The sequence below is a fragment of the Oncorhynchus tshawytscha genome, linkage group LG30 (assembly GCF_018296145.1).
Source record: "Oncorhynchus tshawytscha isolate Ot180627B linkage group LG30, Otsh_v2.0, whole genome shotgun sequence".
NCBI lineage: Eukaryota > Metazoa > Chordata > Actinopteri > Salmoniformes > Salmonidae > Oncorhynchus > Oncorhynchus tshawytscha.
In genome coordinates this window covers 36,435,632-36,456,893 of record NC_056458.1, presented here as the reverse complement: position 1 = coordinate 36,456,893, position 21,262 = coordinate 36,435,632, and the positions used below count along the sequence as shown (strand labels likewise).

At 41.4% G+C, this 21,262-nt stretch overlaps 1 protein-coding gene across 3 annotated transcripts in view; it reads right to left on the bottom strand.

The window, feature by feature from the left end:
• Nucleotides 1–21,262, bottom strand: part of gramd1ba (GRAM domain containing 1Ba) — a 115,714-nt gene that overhangs the window by 30,987 nt on the left and 63,465 nt on the right. For 2 of the 3 annotated variants that reach the window (XM_042309178.1, XM_042309179.1), the window contains 2 exons: nucleotides 12,017–12,037; nucleotides 1,523–1,607 (listed from right to left, as the gene is read on the bottom strand). In XM_042309178.1, coding sequence (XP_042165112.1) covers nucleotides 1,523–1,607; nucleotides 12,017–12,037 — 106 coding nt within the window. Of the gene's footprint in view, nucleotides 1–1,522; nucleotides 1,608–3,428; nucleotides 4,245–12,016; nucleotides 12,038–21,262 lie in introns of those variants that run through there. The other variant, XM_042309180.1, reaches the window with a different exon arrangement.

The window sequence follows — 21,262 nt, the reverse complement described above, 5'->3', positions numbered from 1 at the left end:
ATTGAGAAATTGTGGTCAATCCTCAAGAGGCGGGTGGACAAACAAAACACGCACAAATTCTGACAAACTCCAAGCATTGATTATGCAATAATGGGCTGCCATCAGTCAGGATGTGTCCCAGAGGTTAATTGACAGCATGCCAGGGCAGATTGCAGAGGTCTTGAAAAAGAAGGATCAACACTGCAAATATTGACTCTTTGCATCAACTTCATGTAATTGTCAATAAAAGCCTTTGACACTTATGAAATGCTTGTAATTATACTTTCCATAGTAACATCTGACAAAAATATCTAAAGACACTGAAGCAGCAAACTTTGTGGAAATTAATATTTGTGTCATTCTCAAAACGTTTGGCCACGACTGTACGCTTAATCCAATATAAACTAATGTATAGAATTTATTATACAAGAGACAAAATTCACAAATTCTACAGCACAAAGTCAGTCATGTCTTAAGTATAAAACTAATAAAGACTCAATAATTTATGCCTTCTGGGAGTGCTATAAAGTCCAAAGGTTATGGGCTGAGTTAGAAAGTTGACTGTCAGAAGTTTTACAATGTAAGTTTACTTTTAAATCAGTCTCTCTGCATATTTCAAGACATGGCATATGTGACCAACTGCCTTGACTCGGTCTTATGTAGCAAAATTTGAAATCGTTTTTTTTTTTTACATTGCTTTTATCCAGAGACACAGAGATATTATACAACATGGTATATCATACACTGCATGAGGAACAATGGGAAAGTCATTCTGCTTTAAAAGTTAATAAACTTCTAACCTCACTTTTTAGAAAATAGCCTTTGAATGTTTTTGCACCTACTGGAGAGCTCTTCTTTGTCAACACCCATTCAGAATCGTTCACACCCTCTTAAGCTTTAGCCCCCACTCAAACTCTGACCATTTTACTCACCCTAGCAGAGCTGATTAGGCTGCTTTCATGTTATCCAGAGCGTTGGTGACGTAAAAAAGTTTACGTTGAAACGGCTTTCCTGTGAAGTAGTGACCCGCGACATACGCCTAGTTTCCTGAAACGGGTCGCATATGAGGGTGCGGTGAGATACCCCAACGGGATGGACCATAATTTTGCAATTTCGAAAAAATGTCTACTTAAAAACTAGAAATCAAAATGATCCTCCCTCACTAAGATGGTGAGGGAGGACTCTACTGGTTACATTTCCATCTGCAACATTCTACATTTTTCACATCTCTGAATATACTTGTGATGGGGTGACATTGCACATTAAATCACTCCTAACTCAGTTTGTCATACTTTGCAGACATCAAAAGAAGTTAAGGGAGATTAAGATCTGTACTGTTGAGGACAAAAAGAAAAAGCTAGGTCATGTTAAGCGGGGAGAAAACAATTGAAACAGAGAGTCACTATCTGAATTTAGGAAAACAGACTTTGTTATTCCGTTGTAATATGTTTTTGCTACTGTACGGTGTGCCCTGCTGAAAACCACCACGGTGTTCAAGAATAAATATGAGTATAGTTTTCATTGATCCTTCCATCTTACTCACCCACGATGAGGCGTTCTGAGTCGGGTAGCTGCTTGAAGAGTTTTCTGAAGTCCTCATTGCGTTGCTTATACGTAGGACTCAATACCTGTAGCGGGGATAGAAGGAAAACATAAAAAACACCTAGAGAGCGAGAGAACTCATTTACACTAAATTAGTCTACTCATTAACAAACACATATATAAAATATTTTATATACGCAAACACGTGAAATGCCCCCACTGACAGCAATAAACAGACAGGGAACTAATTTACTTGTCTGTATAACATGACTCTGCCCAGTTTTTTTTAATGAAAATGGTAGTAGACATGACTATATATTTTATTCCACAGTTACATTTACATTTTAGTCATTTAGTAGACGCTCTTATCCAGAGTGACTTACAGGAGAAATTAGGGATAAGTGCCTTGCTCAAGGGCACCGACAGAATTTTCACCTAGTCGGCTTGGGGATTTGAACCAGCGACCTTTCAGTTACTGGCCCAATGCTCTTAACCATCAGGCTAGCTGCCACCCCCATTCAGTGATGTTATCTGACCATGGCTACTGCAGAAATTGAATCAAACTCTGTCTCTCTTTTCTTTCTCTACAGATTGTCAGAGTCTGAAATAACATAAAAGCTCCTATCACAAACAGGAACACTTTAAAATATGCTAAATGATCCACGCTGATGCTAATAATACTTCAGCTGGAGTTCGTCCTGTCTTTCTCTCCCTCACATTCAGATAAACACATTTCCTTGTAGAGGGCCAGATAAAGAGAGAGTTCTCTTATCGGCAGTTGCAGACCACAGCCAGTCCGCCTGTCTCTCCACACAAACACTGCATTGTTTATCCTGAAAAGGGAGGGAATGCAGCCAATGAGCTATCAGTGTGGTGGTGATGGTGTTAGACTGGACACTAACATTGCCTTGGGTCATTCTAACCAGCCCAGTGCACAGCAACGGAAGAGCCTATGGCCTAGAACTAAAGCTTGAGTTGCAGTGTTAATGTGCTGGTCATCAGGTCTAGCCATAGAGTTGGATAGAGGGTACCACTACTTTAAAATGGAGACTGGCACTGGTCTCAATGCCGCTGGCCATGCTGTCACAGAAGAGGCCTTTACAGATAGATGAGCTCTCTATTACATCTCTATAGGCAGTGAAGTAAAGTACTTAAGTAAAACTACTTTAAAGTACTACTTAAGTAATTTTGGGGGGGTATCTGTACTTTACTATTTATATTTTGGTTTGTTTAATATACGGAATTTGAAATGACTTATACTTTTACTTTTGATACTTAAGTATATTTTAGCAATTACATTTACCTTTGATACTAAAGTAGATTTAAAACCAAATACTTTTACTCAAGTAGTATTATACTGGGTGACTTTTCACTTTTACTTCAGTAATTTATGAAGGCATCTTTACTTTTACTCAAGTATGACAATTAGGTATTTTTCCACTACTGTCTACCCTATTTATTATTATTATTATAATTTTTTTTTTAAAATGTAACCTTTAAATAAACCAGGAAAGTCAGTTAAGAACAAATTCTTATTTACAATGACGGCCTAAGAACAGTGAGATATATTGAATCGGTGATTCAATCTAGCGACCTTTCGGTTACTGGCCCAACGCTCTAACCACTAGGCTACCTGCCGCCCCAAATCAGTGCGCCTAAGCGCATCTTCTAGAGCCACTCCACTCGCTGTCCAGCCTACCCTTACCCCTAGTCCTGTATCAACCCCCAAAAATGTGCAAGACAATGACCGCGACCACAAGTTCACCACAAGTCACTTTGCAGCACAGCACAACAATATCACATACTACTTTAGAAACCGATTATCAACTTGGGATTTAAAACTGTAACCCTCACCCACTCATCCCCCCACACCTGTCTCCACCCCAGCTCCAGAGAGGGTGACTTACAGCTGGCACCCTCTCTGACTCCCAGTCCCAGGTCTCCCAGTGGGCCAGGGCATCTTCAGACAGAGACACCTGGTCTGTCTCAGTGTCCATGCTGACTGCAATGTCCATGGCCTGGGTGTCCGTTTTCTTTTGGCTCCCACCCGTCCCCTCACTCTCGCTTTCTTTCTTTCTTTATTTCTTTCTCTCCTTCTTTCTTTCTTTCTTTCTTTCTTTCCTCAGGTGGAAGGTGTGAGCAGGGTCTTTCAACCTGGCGGGTGGTCTGGTGTTGGTCTGGTATTCCCCCTTTGTCGATGAAGGAATGGAATTCCTCTACGAGTCAAACGTTGTCTAGCCCTGGCTCCTCTTACACACAGTGCCTAAGCTGCAGTTGACCTGCAGTAAACTCAGCCCTCAGGGGACTGGTCATTTGTCATCAGCTCCTCCCTCCCTCTCTCTCTCTCCCAGTCTCTCTCCCTCCCTCCCCTGGGTGGAACAGAGAACTTCTCTGAACCCTCCCAAAGAGGCTGGGGAGACAGAGACACCTGGAATAATATCTCTCACCACTACAGGTAACTGGCCGAGCTTAAGAGCTGACTAGAACTTAACAATACAGAATTAATAAGAGCATATTTCACATTACTAAAAATGAAGGAATGTGAACGTTTCCTAACTCTAAACTGTTTAGCTACAGGACCCCAAAATATAGAACTACAGAACTCAGAGAGAGTACTCCATAGAGTACAGTTAGGCATGTGTCCCCAAAGTAAACTGAGAAACTGGGTGGAGGGCGTTAGGAAATATTGATTTACACTCAGGACAGCAGGAGCCCCCTTCTTCTGGAGTGGAAATGTCCCCTCCCTCCCTCCCTCCTGTTTTTGAAAAATAGTTGATCCCCTTGTAAGTCTTAATAGGACTTTTGGGCCAAGTGCACTGGTTGGTCCGGCTTAAGAATGGGTTACGACCAAGTCAGAACCAGGTTTAAACAGGGTTAAGACAAGGTTAAGACCTGGGACACAGAAAAAGCCTCCAGTCAGTTAAAGAGTACAGAAAAGATGCTTTGCAGTCTGTAATTGACAGAAAAAGTTGGTTTAAAACAATCTTCTTATAAAACAATCCCACTTATACATCAAGGATCGAGAAGCCTAGAGTTGAGGCACTGCAGTCATCCCCAAAGTCATTTCAGATAGTGATACCTCCAAAGGTGCTGCAGAATGGCATGGTCTCCTCAAATGATTTCTCAAAGCAATATATATCTATATCAAAACACACAATCCACATGGAGAAAAAAAGGCCCTCTTTCTGCACTAACAAAAACCATATATATAAGCCCAGCTCAAGCAGTCTCAAAGTCCAATGGCTCTCTCTCTCTCTCTCTCTAAAATGGACACACACAGTCTTTGTCCTCAGGGAGAGCAGAAAACAGAACAATCCGCTTGACCAGTCCGGGATGCTTTAGCTTGTCCAGTGAAGAGACGATTGCTCATCAATCAACATATGTGACTGACCAAAAAGGACCACTGCACACTACTGACCAGGCGAACCACAACAGAGCCGTGTGCTCCTACCAGGACTCTAGTCCTACTGTTGAAATCTCTCCCTCCCTCCCCTATTCTTGAGGAAAGTGGTGTTGGAGGAGCATTGAGAGTGAAAAAGGAAGGAGAGAGTGGCAGAGAGAGAGAGGGAGGGGAAATGGGAGGGCCGAGCGTGCACTTGAGTGCAGCAGAAGGTGTACCTGCTTGTATGTTTTTAAGGCTATAAAACACCTCCAAAAAACATCTCTCAGCCTGAAAAGCCCTTTGAACAGTCGACCTCTATGGTTCTCTATGAAGACCCTTGTTCTGTATGCACATGTCATGTATCCACGGGTGTGTTGTGTGTGTCCATCCGGAAGTCCTGACTTGAACCACAAAGGCTTTTCTTATGATACCCGCTGTGAAGTAGTAGTAGTTTAGTAACCCAACTACTGCTTCCTATCCTAGACTATGGTGACGTCATCTATTAAAACACAACCAAGACCTTACTTTGTCATTCATAACAATCTTTGCAGATTGATTCTTGGATGCCTTTATAAGACATCATTGCACACTGTCAGAATCACTCAATGGGCTGTCCCTCCCAAACAGAAGACAACTGCATTGGTACCAATCTATTTTGAAATGTATCAACTAGAGGTCGACCGATTAATCGGAATGGCCGATTAATTAGGGCCGATTTCAAGTTTTCATAACAATCGGAAATCGGTAATTTTGGGCGCCGATTTGCCGATTTTTATTTTTTATACTTTTATTTAACTTGGCAAGTCAGTTAAGAACACATTCTTATTTTCAATGACGGCCTAGGAACGGTGGGTTAAATGCCTTGTTCAAGGGCAGAACGACAGATTTTCACCTTGTCAGCCCGGGGGATCCAATCTTGCAACCGTACAGTAAACGAGTCCGACGCAATAACGACCTGCCTCTCTCTCGTTGCACTCCACAAGGAGACTGCCTGTTACGCGAATGCAGTAAGCTAAGGTAAGTTGCTAGCTAGCATTAAACTTATCTTAAAAAAACAATCAATCATAATCACTAGTTAACTACACATGATTGATGATATTACTAGATATTATCTAGCGTGTCCTGCGTTGCATATAATCTGACTGAGCATACAAGTATCTAAGTATCTGACTGAATGGTGGTAGGCAGAAGCAAGCACGTAAACATTAATTCAAACAACACTTTTGTGCGTTTTGACAGCAGCTCTTCGTCAAGCATTGCGCTGTTTATGACTTCAAGCCTATCAACTCCCGAGATGAGGCTGGTGTAACCGAAGTGAAATGGCTAGCTAGTTAGCGTGCGCTCATTGTCGTTGTGTTGCTGGTTCGAGCCCAGGGGGGAGAGAAGAGAGGGACGGAAGCTATACTGTTACACTGGCAATAATAAAGTGCCTATAAGAACATCCAATAGTCAAAGGTTAATGAAATACAAATGGTATAGAGGGAAATAGTCCTATGACTCCTATAATAACTACAACCTAAAACTTCTTACCTGGGAATATTGAAGACCCATGTTAAAAGGAACCACCAGCTTTCATATGTTCTCATGTTCTGAGCAAGGAACTGAAACGTTAGCTTTCTTACATAGCACATATTGCACTTTTACTTTCTTCTCCAGCACTTTGTTTTTATATTATTTAAACCGAATTGAACGTTTCATTATTTACTTGAGGCTAAATTGATGTTGATGTATTATATTAAGTTAAAATAAGTGTTCATTCAGTATTGTTGTAATTGTCATTATTACAAATAAATAAATACAAATCGGACGATTAATCGGTATCGGCTTTTTTGGTCCTCCAATAATCGGTATCATGGTTGAAATATCCTAATCGGTCGACCTCTAGTATCAACTGTATATATTAAGGAACACCTAACTTTACAAGACTCACACTAGTCCATTCAACAACAGCAGTAATTAGAAATTCCAAGAGTACATCATGAGGTTGGAGTAAGATGTTTCAGATACAAAGACCCAAATGACTAGAATCATTAACCTATAGAAATCATGGCATTAAAATCCCAGTGAATTTAAGAAAGCCCTTTTTCAAATGTTAAGAACTAATAGAACCATCACCATGTGAAGATATTTGAAAATATGTACAGTATGTATATTTTATAGGTACTTATTTGTATTAGTAGTTGTAACAGTAGTTTATTAGCTGGAGGCCTATTTCAAATCTTTACTAACAACATGCAGCCTTTGAGTAAGGCCAGTGTGTATGTATGCAGATGACATAACACTAACACTTAACAAAGAGCTGCAGTTAGTTTCGGGAATGGGTAACAAGGAATAAGCTAGGCCTAAATATTTCCAAAATTAAATGCATTGTATTTGGGCAAATCATTCACTAAACCCTAAACCTCAACTACGTCTCGTAATGAATAATGTGGAAATTGAGGTGACTAAACTGCTTAGAGTAACCCTGGATCGTAAACTGTCATGGTCAAAACATATTGATACAACAGTAGCTAAAAGGGGGAGAAGTCTGTCCGTAATAAAGCGCTGCTCTGCATTCTTAACAACACTATCAACAAGGCAGGTCCTACAGGCTCTAGTTTTGTCGCACCTAGACTACTGTTCAGTCATGTGGTCAGGTGCCACAAAGAGGGACTTGGGAAAATTGCATTTGGATCAGAACAGGGCAGCACGGCTGGCCCTTAAAAGTACACAGAGACCTAACAATGGCATGCAGATCAATCTCTCATGGCTCAAAGTGGAAGAGAGATGGACTTCATCATTACTTGTTTTTGTAGGAGGTGTTGACAAGCTGAATGTACCGACATGTCTGTTTAAACTACTGGCACACAGCTCGGACACTCATGCATACCCCACAAGACATGCCACCAGAGACATGTCTCTTCACAGTCCAAGTCCAGAACAGACTATGGGAGGCACACAGTACTACATGGAACCATGACTACATGGAACTCTATTCCACATCAGGTAACTGATGCAAGCAGTAGAATCAGATTTAAAAATGAGGTAAAAATACACCTTATGGAACAGCGGGGACTGAAGAGAGACACACAAAAAGGTACAGACACATGGTGGTATTGTTGTATGGTGGCATTAAACATGTTGTGTTGTGGATATGTGGTGGTGTAGGGATGTTATATGGATGTACTGTTTTACCTTTTGTTCATTCAGAACACATAGTTCCCTGTTTTATATGTTGTTTTATATGTAATGTGGGTGCTTTGGTGCGTTTGGACCCCAGGAAGAGCATCTGCTTTGGCAGGAACTAATGGGGATCACAAATTAAATACAAATTAGTAGCTGGACAAAACATTTTTATGCTGTTAATTTATGTTTAAAAAAAAAAGTTTTTATTTTATTATTAGTAGTTGCCGTATTATTACTGTTACTAAGTATTATTATTTTTAAACGACACTTGAAAACACGATGGTACATCAAGAGCTTTCATCCTGTAAAAATGCAAATAAATAAATACATTTATATTCCAGGAAATGTATGGGAGGCAAAAATTAATTCAGAGGTTTTGTATGCAGAGAGAGAGCAGCGAACAGAAAATTGTGTGCGTGTGTGTCATATGGTGTAAACATTGAAGCATGGCCAAGGACAAGGCCCAAGCCAGATCTCGCTGTCTCCCCCTCTAGCTCAGGTGATGGGGTGAATGAACTCCAAAGACCCTCTCACGAGGCTGATTTGGGTTATGGGCGTGGGAGGCCCTTACTCTCATACCAGAAAGGTGATTCACACCACTACACTGCCGTCCCAACCCAACTCCTGCATCCCATCCTGGCTCTCCCACACCATCCTCTGTCTGAGACTTCGCAGTCTCTCTCTGACATTACCCAAAGGAACCAGGGATGAATTCATTAAGACACACTGGAGCAAAACATTTGCAACAGAAAACAAAAATGAGTGTGTCTTATTGGACAAGTTTAAGTAGTACCTCCACATTTCATTCCATTTTAAAATGTTCTCTCACTACTGAACATGACTCTTGTGTGTTGGATTACAGCCTTTATACCAGTGTGACTCATATCCTCTAACCTTTTCCTGGTCTTAAGACTGCCAATGATAGATCGGTTGAAGTCCAGATCCATTGCAGAGCATAGAAATATTTGGTTTTCCCACTGTGCCCCTGGAACAACAGGTTCTAAGGTGTGTGAACAACCGTATGATAGACAGGCTACAGTCGACTATGGCTGCCTGTCTATTGACTAACTATTAGGACTACCATGCAGTGAAACTGCACCTTCCTAGTTTAACCCTTTCTCTTTTACCCTATTTCTTTCCTTTCCTTTCTCTGGCTGTCTGGATAAGTCTGTTTTTTTATGACCTCATGGTCATAATGAAGACTATCCACATAGCCTGTAAACAGTAAACACAAGACGTTGTGGACCCAGGAAGAGCAGCTGAACATCTTCTGGAACAGCTAACAGGGATCCTAATAAAGAAACTAGACCTAAAACTGCTTCTCATCTGCTCAGTCATATGGTGGTTTTGTTTTACAGGCCAAACTGTTCGGTTCAGAAACACCTCATCTGTATCTAGTTAGGCATCCCGTCATACTGTCCTCAATCCCTGGAGTTTGGTTCAGCTGGACTTAGACTCCACTATAGGGGCACTCCATAGCGGCTCTTTGAGGTCCTGCTTTGTGACTTCACTGCACACCACACGGAGGGCTCTGCGCGGAGATTTCGGTGTATGCCAGAATCTGTAACTTCACTCAAGCATCAGTTTTGCTAAGGATAATGCTAGGTGAGTGTAAATCTAGTCTTACTTTACCACCAAAGGGTAGCCTAAATCTAAACATGACTGACAGAACCAAATGTTCGGTACAAATGTAGGCTACCATATGTGTTCCATGGACACCTAAAAACAATGTCCCTCATTCACACTTCCTGTTGATATTCAGAAACAGGAAGCACATCACACTATCTGCACCACCAATAACTAAATCTGGCACAATGTAACACAACTGAAAACAGAAACAAGCATTTCCTATTGGACTAATCCATAGTCAGATAAAAGGAATATTATTGGTGCCTAATGAACACGGGCTATACCACTAGAGTGAGTACATGAGAATTAAAATACACAGTCATGTTCATATAATATACTGCAGTCTTTTGACATAAACTAGAAACAGCAAAAAGGGAATTAGGTGCCATTTGGGACGCAGCGCTGGTCCACAGATCAAAAGTCCACTTGGTTAAATCAGAGATCGGCCTCTTGTCCACTTGGTTAAATCAGAGATCGGCCTCTTGTCCACTAGGTTAAATCAGAGATCGGCCTCTTGTCCACTTGGTTAAATCAGAGATCGGCCTCTTGTCCACTAGGTTAAAACAGAGATCGGCCTTTTGCCCTCTTGGTTAAAACAGAGATCGGCCTTTTGCCCTCTTGGTTAAAACAGAGATCGGCCTTTTGCCCTCTTGGTTAAAACAGAGATCGGCCTTTTGCCCTCTTGGTTAAAACAGAGATCGGCCTTTTGCCCTCTTGGTTAAAACAGAGATCGGCCTTTTGCCCTCTTGGTTAAAACAGAGATCGGCCTTTTGCCCTCTTGGTTAAAACAGAGATCGGCCTTTTGCCCTCTTGGTTAAAACAGAGATCGGCCTTTTGTCCTCTTGGTTAAAACAGAGATCGGCCTTTTGTCAGCTTGGTTTATCAGAGGGAGGTGGGAGATTAGCCTATTGTCAGCTACTGCTTAGTTACAGTCAGGGAACACAGGCCCTGGTTACAGTCAGGGAACACAGGCCCTGGTTACAGTCAGGGAACACAGGCCCTGGTTACAGTCAGGGAACACAGGCCCTGGTTATAGTCAGGGAACACAGGCCCTGGTTATAGTCAGGGAACACAGGCCCTGGTTATAGTCAGGGAACACAGGCCCTGGTTATAGTCAGGGAACACAGGCCCTGGTTATAGTCAGGGAACACAGGCCCTGGTTATAGTCAGGGAACACAGGCCCTGGTTATAGTCAAGAGGCAACCAAATACAACAAAAGCCCTTTGTATGCACTTGTGTGTGCGCACAAACACAAAAGTCAACACACACACACTTACACTTACGGACCGCACGCACACAAGCATATATGCAGACACGAAGGTTTGCAAATGCACACCCACCCACATACGACGTGACTGAACAACATTCTCATACTGAATGCCATTTGTCTCTGAGATCTCTCCATTTCCCATGGGAAAAAAATCACACCAGGCAACTGCATTGTTAAATGTTTATTCACTATTCACCATGGAGCAATGCAAATCACAACTGAAGACAATTTCATGATTCATTTGATGCCATATTAAATTAGCCTCTAATTTTCAATAATTTCTTTGGATAAAAAGTTCATTCATAATTTCATATGAATGCCATCATTACCAGGAATGTGTTGACATACTATTTGTAAGGGAAGTACTTCACAGGCAGGACTTTTCAAATCTGCATAGCAACTGTTGGCTCTATCGGTTTCCCCATGTGCTCTCTTTTAAAATGATATATGGAGAGGAAGCAACGGTGTCCATACAGCACTTCCTAAAATCATTCACCATGAGATGGCCCTCCTCAGAAATGGGATTTTAAAATGGGAAACGTACTTCACACCTTCTGCTTCATGTCGGTTTAGGGTTGTGATGTTCGGTTGCAAATCAACGTTGTTAAAAACTTGAACTGTTCCCATGCTCAGCCAATATCGGGCTTCAAATGCTGCTTAGGTACAGCATGATAGCCCAACATGTATAAACTCTGGTAGACCTAAACCTTGCAACAGCCAACAGTCAAATGACAAAGTGCAACACAGTCTGATAACATGAACACCAGTCCTACCCATATCACTGAAATATATAATATGGTTATAATGGTATTTTTAACAGTTGCTTTTCTCCCGAGCAACTTCAAACAAACAAACACACACACACACACACACACACACACACACACACACACACACCCTCCCTTATACTGTATGAGGCCCATGTGAGAATCAAACCCACAACTGCAAGCACCTTGCTCCAACCCACTGTGCCATCAGAACGTGCAACACATCACCCACAGTTACATACAGCTCACCAAGGAGAGGTAGGAGAAGAGTTAGAAACTTACATTGTACCAGCTCTGGCTTTTCTGTGCTCACAAACAAGAGTCGAACATCAAGGTGGAGAAGGAGACAAAAAAAAGAGAGAAAGATGAGATGTGTTAGTGCTAGGGCAACAAAAATACACAGAGAAAAGCTTTCACACCTTAAACACAAGCAGGGTTGGATAGATCAGTAAAGTCACTCTTGGATAATACAAACTGAGTAACGTAATACGATTACTTTTGGATTACTTTCCCTTTAAAAGTAATTAGAAGACAAAAATGATTCATTAAAAGCATCTGTTGTGTTATCATAGTGGTCTCTGAGTGTTGGTCAGACTCGCACAGGAACAAACTCAAACTTGCGCCTTTTTCCATGCTGAGTTGAATGTCGTTGAAAAAACAGAAAGGTGTCATATGTTTTTTTTTCTTTCTCAAACATCCTTTCTGGATTTTTTATTAATCCAAGAAGTAATCTAGTTTTTCAAAAGTATCTGTAATCTGATTACAATATGTTAGCTGGTAACAGGTAGGTTTTTTGTAAATCAGATTACATGTAATCAGTTACTCCAACCCTGTACAGAAGTATCCCACTCACAGTCAGTCTTACTGTTAACAAAAACATTTGAAAAGTAAGTAACAGTTAATATAAAAGTCAATACATATATACGCCAGAAGAGGGCAACAATGGGCTACATATAACTGGGGAAAAAAAGATTACCCTCAAAAGTTAGACAGGAAGGTATCTTGTCCATATTATAGTAGACTTGAAGACTAAATCTGCATCCCAAATGGAACACTATTCCCTATAGTGTACTACTTTTGGCCAGGAACCATTAGGGCTGCTCAAAAGTATTGCACTATACAGGGAATATATTGCATCCTACATCTTTTTTTTTTTTTTCTTTACCTTTATTTTACTAGGCAAGTCAGTTAAGAACAAATTCTTATTTTCAATGACGGCCTAGGAACAGTGGGTTAACTGCCTGTTCAGGGGCAGAACAACAGATTTGTACCTTGTCAGCTCAGGGATTTGAACTTGCAACCTTTTGGTTACTAGTCCAACACTCTAACCACTAGGCTACCCTGCCGCCCCATCTGTATGAAGGCCTCTCATAACAGCAGCTTACAACTAGCTGCCTTCAATTGCGTAATAATAATAATGACATTACAAATTAACCATCCATATTACACATGAAACAACCGACCATCAACATCCTTTGGATTATGCATCAAATTATTTATCTTTGCTCATCGGGATGAAATCAAAATTAATCAAGTGCCTGAGTAGAACTGCGAGGTGTGGTTTCTTGATGGGAGGCCATTGGCATGAACTATAGGAGGTGTTCTTTACATTCCACAGTTCTAAAAACACACATCTGATAAATGATGTCAATTAGCCTGAGTCAATTGGAGGTGTACCTGTGGATGTATTTCAAGGCCAACCTTCAAACTCAGTGCCTCTTTGCTTGACATCATGGGAAATATCATGATCATAATAATATCATATTATGTATGGAGGAAAAGGGGAATGCTTGCAAGCCGAAGAACACCATCCCAACCGTGAAGCACGGGGGTGGCAGCATCATGTTGTGGGGGTGCTTTGCTGCAGGAGGGACTGGTGCACTTCAAAATAAATGGCCTCATGAGGTAGGAAAATTATGTGAATATGGTGAAGCAACATCTCAAGACATCAATCAGGAAGTTAAAGCTTGGTCGCAAATGGGTCTTCCAACCAGACCCCAAGCAGACTTCCAAAGTTGTGGCAAAATGGCGTAAGGACAACAAAGTCAAGGTATTGGAGTGGCCATCACAAAGCCCTGACCTCAATCCTATAGAAAATATGTGGGCAGAACTGAAAAAGCGTGTGCGAGCAAGGAGGCCGACAAACCTGACTCAGTTACACCAGCTCTGTCAAGAGGAATGGGCCAAAACGCACACCCAACTTATTGTGGGAAGCTTGTGGAAGGCTACCTGTCACGTTTGACCCATGTTCAACAATTTAAAGGCAATGCTACCAAATACTAATTGAGTGTGTCAACTTCTGACCCACTGGGAATGTGATGAAAGAAAAAAAGCTGAAATAAATCATTCTCTAGTATTATTCTGACATTTCACATTCTTAAAAAAAAGTGGTGATCCTAACTGACCTAAGACAGGGAATGTTTACTAGGATTAAATGTCAGGAATTGTGAAAAAAACTTTAAATGTATTTGGCTAAGATGTACAGTCGTGGCCAAAAGTTTTGAGAATGACAAATATTAATTTCCACAAAGTTTGCTGCATCAGTGTCTTTAGATATTTTTGTCAGATGGAAGACTGAAGTATAATTACAAGCATTTGAGTGTCAAATGCTTTTATTGACAATTACATGAAGTTGATGCAAAGAGTCAATATTTGCAGTGTTGACTCTTCTTTCAAGAGCTTTGCAATCTGCCCTGGCATGCTGTCAATTAACTTCTGGGCCACATTCTGACTGATGGCAACACATTCCTCCATAATCAATGCTTGGAGTTTGTCAGAATGTGTAGGTTTTTGTTTGTCTACTCACCTCTTGAGGATTGACCACAAGTTCTCAATGGGATTAAGGTCTGGGGAGTTTCCTGGCCATGGACCCAAAATATCAATGTTCTGTTCCCCGAGCCACTTAGTTATCACTTCTACCTTTATGGCAAGGTGCTCCATCATGCTGGAAAAGGCATTGTTCACTAAACTGTTTCTGGATGGTTGGGAAAATTGCTCTCGGAGGATGTGTTGGTACCATTCTTTATTCATGGCTGTGTTCTTAGGCAAAATTGTGAGTGAGCCCACTCCCTTGGCTGAGAAGCAACCTCATACATTAATGGTCTCAGGATGCTTTACTGTTGGCATGACACAGGAATGATGGTAGCGCTCACCTTGTCTCTCCGGACAAGCTTTTTCCGGATGCCCCAAACAATCGGAAAGGGGATTCAGAGAAAATGACTTTACCCCAGTCCTCAGCAGTTCAATCCCTGTACCTTTTGCAGAATATCACTCTGTCCCTGATGTTTTTCCTGGAGAGAAGTGGCTTCATTGCTGCCCTTCTTGACACCAGGCCATCCTCCAAAATTCTTTGCCTCACTGTGCGTGCAGATGCACTCTGCTGCTGCTGCCATTCCTGAGCAAGCTCTGTACTGGTGGTGCCCCGATCCCGCAGCTGAATCAACTTTAGGAGACGGTCCTTGAAGGGCACCCTGAAGCCTTCTTCACAACAATTGAACTGCTCTCCTTGAAGTTCTTGATGATCCAATAAATGGTCGATTTAGGTGCAACCTTACTGGCAGCAATATCCTTGCCTGTGAAGCCCTTTTTGTGCAAAGCAATGATGACGGCATGTGTTTCCTTGCAGGTAACCATGATTGACAGAGGAAGAACAATGATTCCAAGCACCACCCTCCTTTTGAAGCTTCCAGTCTGTTATTCGAACTCAATCAGCATGACAGCGTGATCTCCAGCCTTGTCAACACTCACACGTGTGTTAACGAGAGAATCACTGACATGGTGTCAGCTGGTCCTTGTGTGGCAGGGCTGAAATGCAGTGGAAATGTTTTTTGGGGGGATTCAGTTCATTTGCGTGGCAAAGAGGGACTTTGCAATTAATTGCAATTCATCTGATCACTCTTCATAACATTCTGGAGTATATGCAAATTACCATCATACAAACTGAGGCAGCAGACTTTGTGAAAATGAATATGTGTCATTCTCAAAACTTTTAACTTCCGACTGTATGTTAACTTCCGACTTCAACTGTGTGTGTGTATGATATATATATATACTGTGTCACACATTGATAGTGCTTGATGATGTCGTAGCTGTTCAATAATGATGTCCAATAACAATAATAATAACAATAATAAAACATTGGTCGGTTGCTAATCAGTTGATCATATATGTTGATTATGTTCGTTGTGTCATAACTCAGGCTGGAGAGGCTGAAGATATGAGTGTGTGCTCCAAATAAAGGTCTTCACAGATCCACCTGTACTCGAATACCCAAGACCCAATCCGAGACCAGAGCGGGTCCGGATCCAGAATTGTAAATAATGTCAAGGGTCTACGTCGAATCTCATATGATTTTCACGGTTCTCGGGGTTGGTCATTTAAACCATACAGATCTGAATGCGACTGCTGCAGTAGAGAGAGACATTATGATTTATGCTGCTGCTCTTGCTTTTCACGAGAGTGGTGCATGTAGCTTGTTGTTGGCCAATCAAGTCATCAAAGCAGCAATAGGCTACAGGCATTGTGTGGCAAAAGTTGGGAGATATCTAAACCAATGGAAGATGGAATTAAAAGTTCAAGTAGAAGGATATAGGCTACAACGACCAAAAGCCAAAAGGTAGGCTGCTACTTTCTATTCTGAATGGAGTTGTTGTTTGTAACTGTAAGATGAGAAAGTGCATGCGACTTCAATTAGCCTAGCTAGCTAGCATAACTAGCTTCTCCCAGTTTGATGCAGTCAAGACCGGTACTACGTAATCATATTGGATGATAAATAACCCATCTATGGCAGCTATTAGTTAACTATAGCAAGAGTTGGTATTGTTGGTGACCGCCTCTCCCTCCCTCCTTCCGCCCTGCACCGTGTCACTCACTCACACTTACAGTAAGCCTACACACACAGCACAGCCCCTGTTAGAGCATCGACTCCCTATACCTCCTCTCCCTCATGCTTTATCGGCTACGGTTAATAAAGTAGCTTAAAAATGGACTTGTTTGCTGCTTCTCTCACTCGGATCGGACTCGATCTGGATCCGACCAGGTCTATACGGAAATGGGTCTAGTTGTCCTCGGGTCCGTTCTAGAGGTCGCCCATTTATGATTTTTCAACGCTGATACGGATTATTGGAGGACCACAAAAGCCGATACGATTAATTGGCCGTTATATATATTTGTAATAATGACAATTACAACAATACTGAATGAACACCTATTTTAACTTATAATGAATAAATCAAAATCTATGTAGTCTCAAAATAATGAAACATTCAATTTGGAGCGTTGGAAAAGAAAGTAAAAGTGCAATATGTGCCATGTAAAAAAAGCTAACGTTTAAGATCCTTACTCAGAACATATGAAAGCTGGTGGTTCCTTTTAACATGAGTCTTCAATATTCCCAGTTAAGAAGTTTTAGGTTGTAGTTATTATTAGGACTATTTCTCTCTATACCATTTGTATTTCATATACCTTTGACTATTGGATGTTCTTATAGGCATTTTATTATTGCCAGCCTAATCTCGGGAGTTGATAGGCTTGAAGTCATGAACAGAGCTGTGCTTCAAGCGTTACGAAGAGCTGCTGGAAAACGCAGGAAAGTGCTGTTTGAAATGAATGCTTACAAGCCTGCTGCTGCCTACCACCACTCAGTCAGACTGCTCGATCAAATAATAGACTTAATGATATTATGATTAACACTCAAACATACGAGCCTTAGGTCATTAATATGGTCAAATCCGGAAACTATCATTTCGAAAACAAAACGCTTATTCTGTCAGTGAAATACGGAACCGTTACATATTTTATCGAACGGGTGGCATCCATATGTCTAAATACTGCTGTTACATTGCACAACCTTCAATGTTATGTCATAATTAAGTAATATTCTGGCAAATTAATTACGGTCTTTGTTAGGAAGAAATGGTCTTCACACCGTTTGCAACGAGCCAGGCGGCCCAAACTGTTGCATATACCCTGACTCTGCTTGCACAGACCGCAAGAGAAGTGTCACAATTTCCCTAGTTAATATTGCCTGCTAACATTAATTTACTTGAACTAAATATGCAGGTTTAAAAATATATACTTGTGTATTGATTTTAAGAAAGGCTTTGATATTTATGGTTAGGTACATTGGTGCAACGACAGTGCTTTTTTCACGAATGCGCTTGTTAAATCATCACTCGTTTGGCGAAGTAGACTGTGATTCGATGATAAATTAACAGGCACCGCATTGATTATTTGCAGGACAAGCTTGTTAAACAAGTAATATCATCAAACATGTGTATTTAACTAGTGATTATGTTAAGATTTATTGTTTTTTATAAGATAATGCTAGCTAGTAACTTATCTTGGCTCCTTGCTGCACTCGCGTAACAGGTAGTCAAGCCTGCCACGCAGTCTCCTTGTGGAGTGCAATGTAATCAGCCATAAGCGGCGTTCAAAAATACCGATTATGAAAACTTGAAATCGGCCCTAATTAATCGACCATGCCGATTAATCGGTTGACCTTTAGTCCGTTCCAATGGAGCTCTATGTTTTTTAATATATTGATGCATATCGGGTCAAGATGGGAAATCCCCAGGTCCATTTCAGAATGGGAACAACTTTTTGGACTCGTGAAGGCCTCTAGCTCCAACTAAGAGGATAGTGACCAATGGTGACTGAATATTACCTTTCCCCTTCCACGTGCAGAGACATGTAGTGGTAACACACCCCAGTACATGTCACATATACAATTCCCCACCAGAGGCCAGGGTTCAATCCCTGCATCCACCCTTCCCACTGTTTCTCCCACTTGACAGTCTCACCACCTAATTTCCTCACCGTCTGAATAAAGTGTCAAGCTTTTCCTCTTCCATAGTTAGCTTGTTCAGGAAGTAATAGTAACTAGTGGTGGTCGGTGGGAGCTGTGTGCATCCGTGTGTACAATATCTACGTGTGTGTGTGTGCCTACATGCCTTCAAATATTAATGTTTGGGATTTGTCCTTGTACCACAGCAATGCTACAATTCACCACAGAAGACTTGTACAGTGTGGTCCTTCATCAAAGTTAAAGAACAGCATGAACAGTAGCACTAAAGTGAATTTCTCTCTAGGTACAGATCTCGGATCTGCTTCCCCTTCCCCAATCCTAACCTGAACCATTAGTGGGGAAAATGCTAAACTGACCCAAGATCAGCATCTAGGGTTAACTTCTCCAGAAACACATAACATTTCAGACAGAGAAGCACATAGGGGATCATGTTTGAATGAATGATGCTGTCAGGAAAGCGGTAGAGTAGGGTAGGATGGCTGGGCCATGTTGATTAGGCATCAACAGAAGAAAACACACCCAAAACCGGCAGGGACTACCTGGCCTTGTTCAATAAGAAACACTATTTTTTTTTTATTTTTTTATTTTTTACATGAACACAACCCTTAGAAGGTGTTAGACAAAGTCAAGAAGTTAAAGAAGGTTAGGATAAAGTCCATAGAATAGTGTAAGGCAGGTATTCCCAAACTGGGGTACACCAAAAACATTACATTTCTTTATCTTCAAATTTTCAAACAGTCCATTTCTATTTTCCAACGGGGCTAGTTTTTTCCCCCTTGCCTGAGTAGCCTCATTTCACTGGCCAAAATAAAATTAAACCCAGAGCCGGGCCGCCCTATACGCTCACTACGCAACTTGCGTAATTTGCAGGGCCCTAGGCAAGGGCCCGGCATCCCCCTCGTGTCAAAGTGGGTGTCAATGTTTACAACTTGAATAAGAGGAGGAAGCGGAACTATTCCTCTGGTCACAAAAAGAGAAGAAGAAAAAAACACCATGAGGGTGAATTGCAGGAACAGAAATCAGGTAAACTTGTGTTCTCTCCTCTCCAAGTTTGATGTCAGCAAATAACTAACATTAAGTTGATATTTGACCAGCTTGCAGTGCATCTCTCTAGTCTGTCTGTCTAGCTAACCTAGCTGGGCAGTGCATCTATTGGTCTGTCTGTGTCTTGCTTGCCAGCCACTTCCAGGGCTGTGTTATATGACTTTGTGCCTGACAAAAGTGAGAGTGAAATACAACAATTTATTACGTTGGATAAACGCAAACGGGCAACGATGATTATAAACTGCAGCTGGGAAAAGAAATCCGCGTCGCATGTGAACATGCGTTCATATGGCTGTGCACGAAATGATCCTCTCGCTTTCCAGCAGCAACCTCTTTGGGGACCAGTCCAGAAAATATATGGGTGTGATGGCACCCCTCATAGGCGCACATTTTAAAACAAGACAATGATTATCTAGTCTCTCAGTCAAGGTTTAGTTACAACTCTGGACTAATGCAAGATGGAAAGCAATGGATTGACATTGACTATTGATTTATATATTGAATTTAAAACGTTGATTAGCTGGGCATACTGGGAAATATGGATGCACATCTCTCAGTAAATAATAACCATAAATTATTCAGCCACGCCATAGTATAAACACTATTTTATATTTGAGAATGTATAAAAGGAAATCTGGGGGAGCCAGTTTGAATGGGTCTGATGCAGCTGATAAAATTAATAATAGTTTTGTTATCTATAATTTACAGGTGCTATGCTTAAGTTTGTCAGTAGAGGGAGATGCTGGATCATCAGCCAGTACAAGCACAGACTCAGTTGATCCACATGCAGCCTCAGCCAGTACTAGCACAGACCCAGTACTGGCAGCTTCAGCAAGTACTAGCACAGACCCAGTACTGGCAGCTTCAGCAAGTACTAACACAGACCCAGGTAAAGTACAGGCAGCCTCAGCCAGTACTAGCACAACCAGAGGTGTACAGCCAGCATCAGATACAAGCAGCTCAGACCATAATAGAACAGTTGCTGCTCCACCAAATGACCCAGATTGGCCCCCAGTTTTCACAGACTTTATGAGGACTGAGTTAGTGGGCAGAGGTCCATTCTAACCTGGACTGGATTTTTCTTAACCTAAAGACAAGTCTAGAAGAGGTTTCCATTCAGGCTTATTACAGAAGATTACCAGGAGCTGGCTTTCAAACTCAATCAAAAACAACACTGTATTGTTTTTGCTGTAAGCTCTTTTCTACAGAAGACTACAAAATAATAAAGGAAGGTGTGAATGACTGGTCAAATATCAACACCATTCTGAAACATCATGAGGGTAGTGCTGAACACAACAATATGATTAAGTAGAGAGAACTTGATTGGCACCTAAGTCGGGGACAGACTCTTGACCAGATACAGATGACAATTTTGAGGCTGAAAGAAAGAGATGGCAGGATGTCCTTACACATTTAATAAGTATCCCAGTCTCTGGCTGAAAGAAACCTAGCAATCAGGGGTTCAAACAAGCTGTTCCAACCAGATAATGGAAACTTCCTAAACGAGGTTGAATTACTGGCAAAATTTGACCACGTTATGGAAAATCATCTCAGCAAAATTAAAGATGGAGAGACATGCTCATTACCTTGGGAAGCGCACACAGAATGAGCTGATACAGATTGTGAGTGACAAGATTCTGGAAGCAATAGTGACTCAAGTAAGAGACTCCAAGTACTTC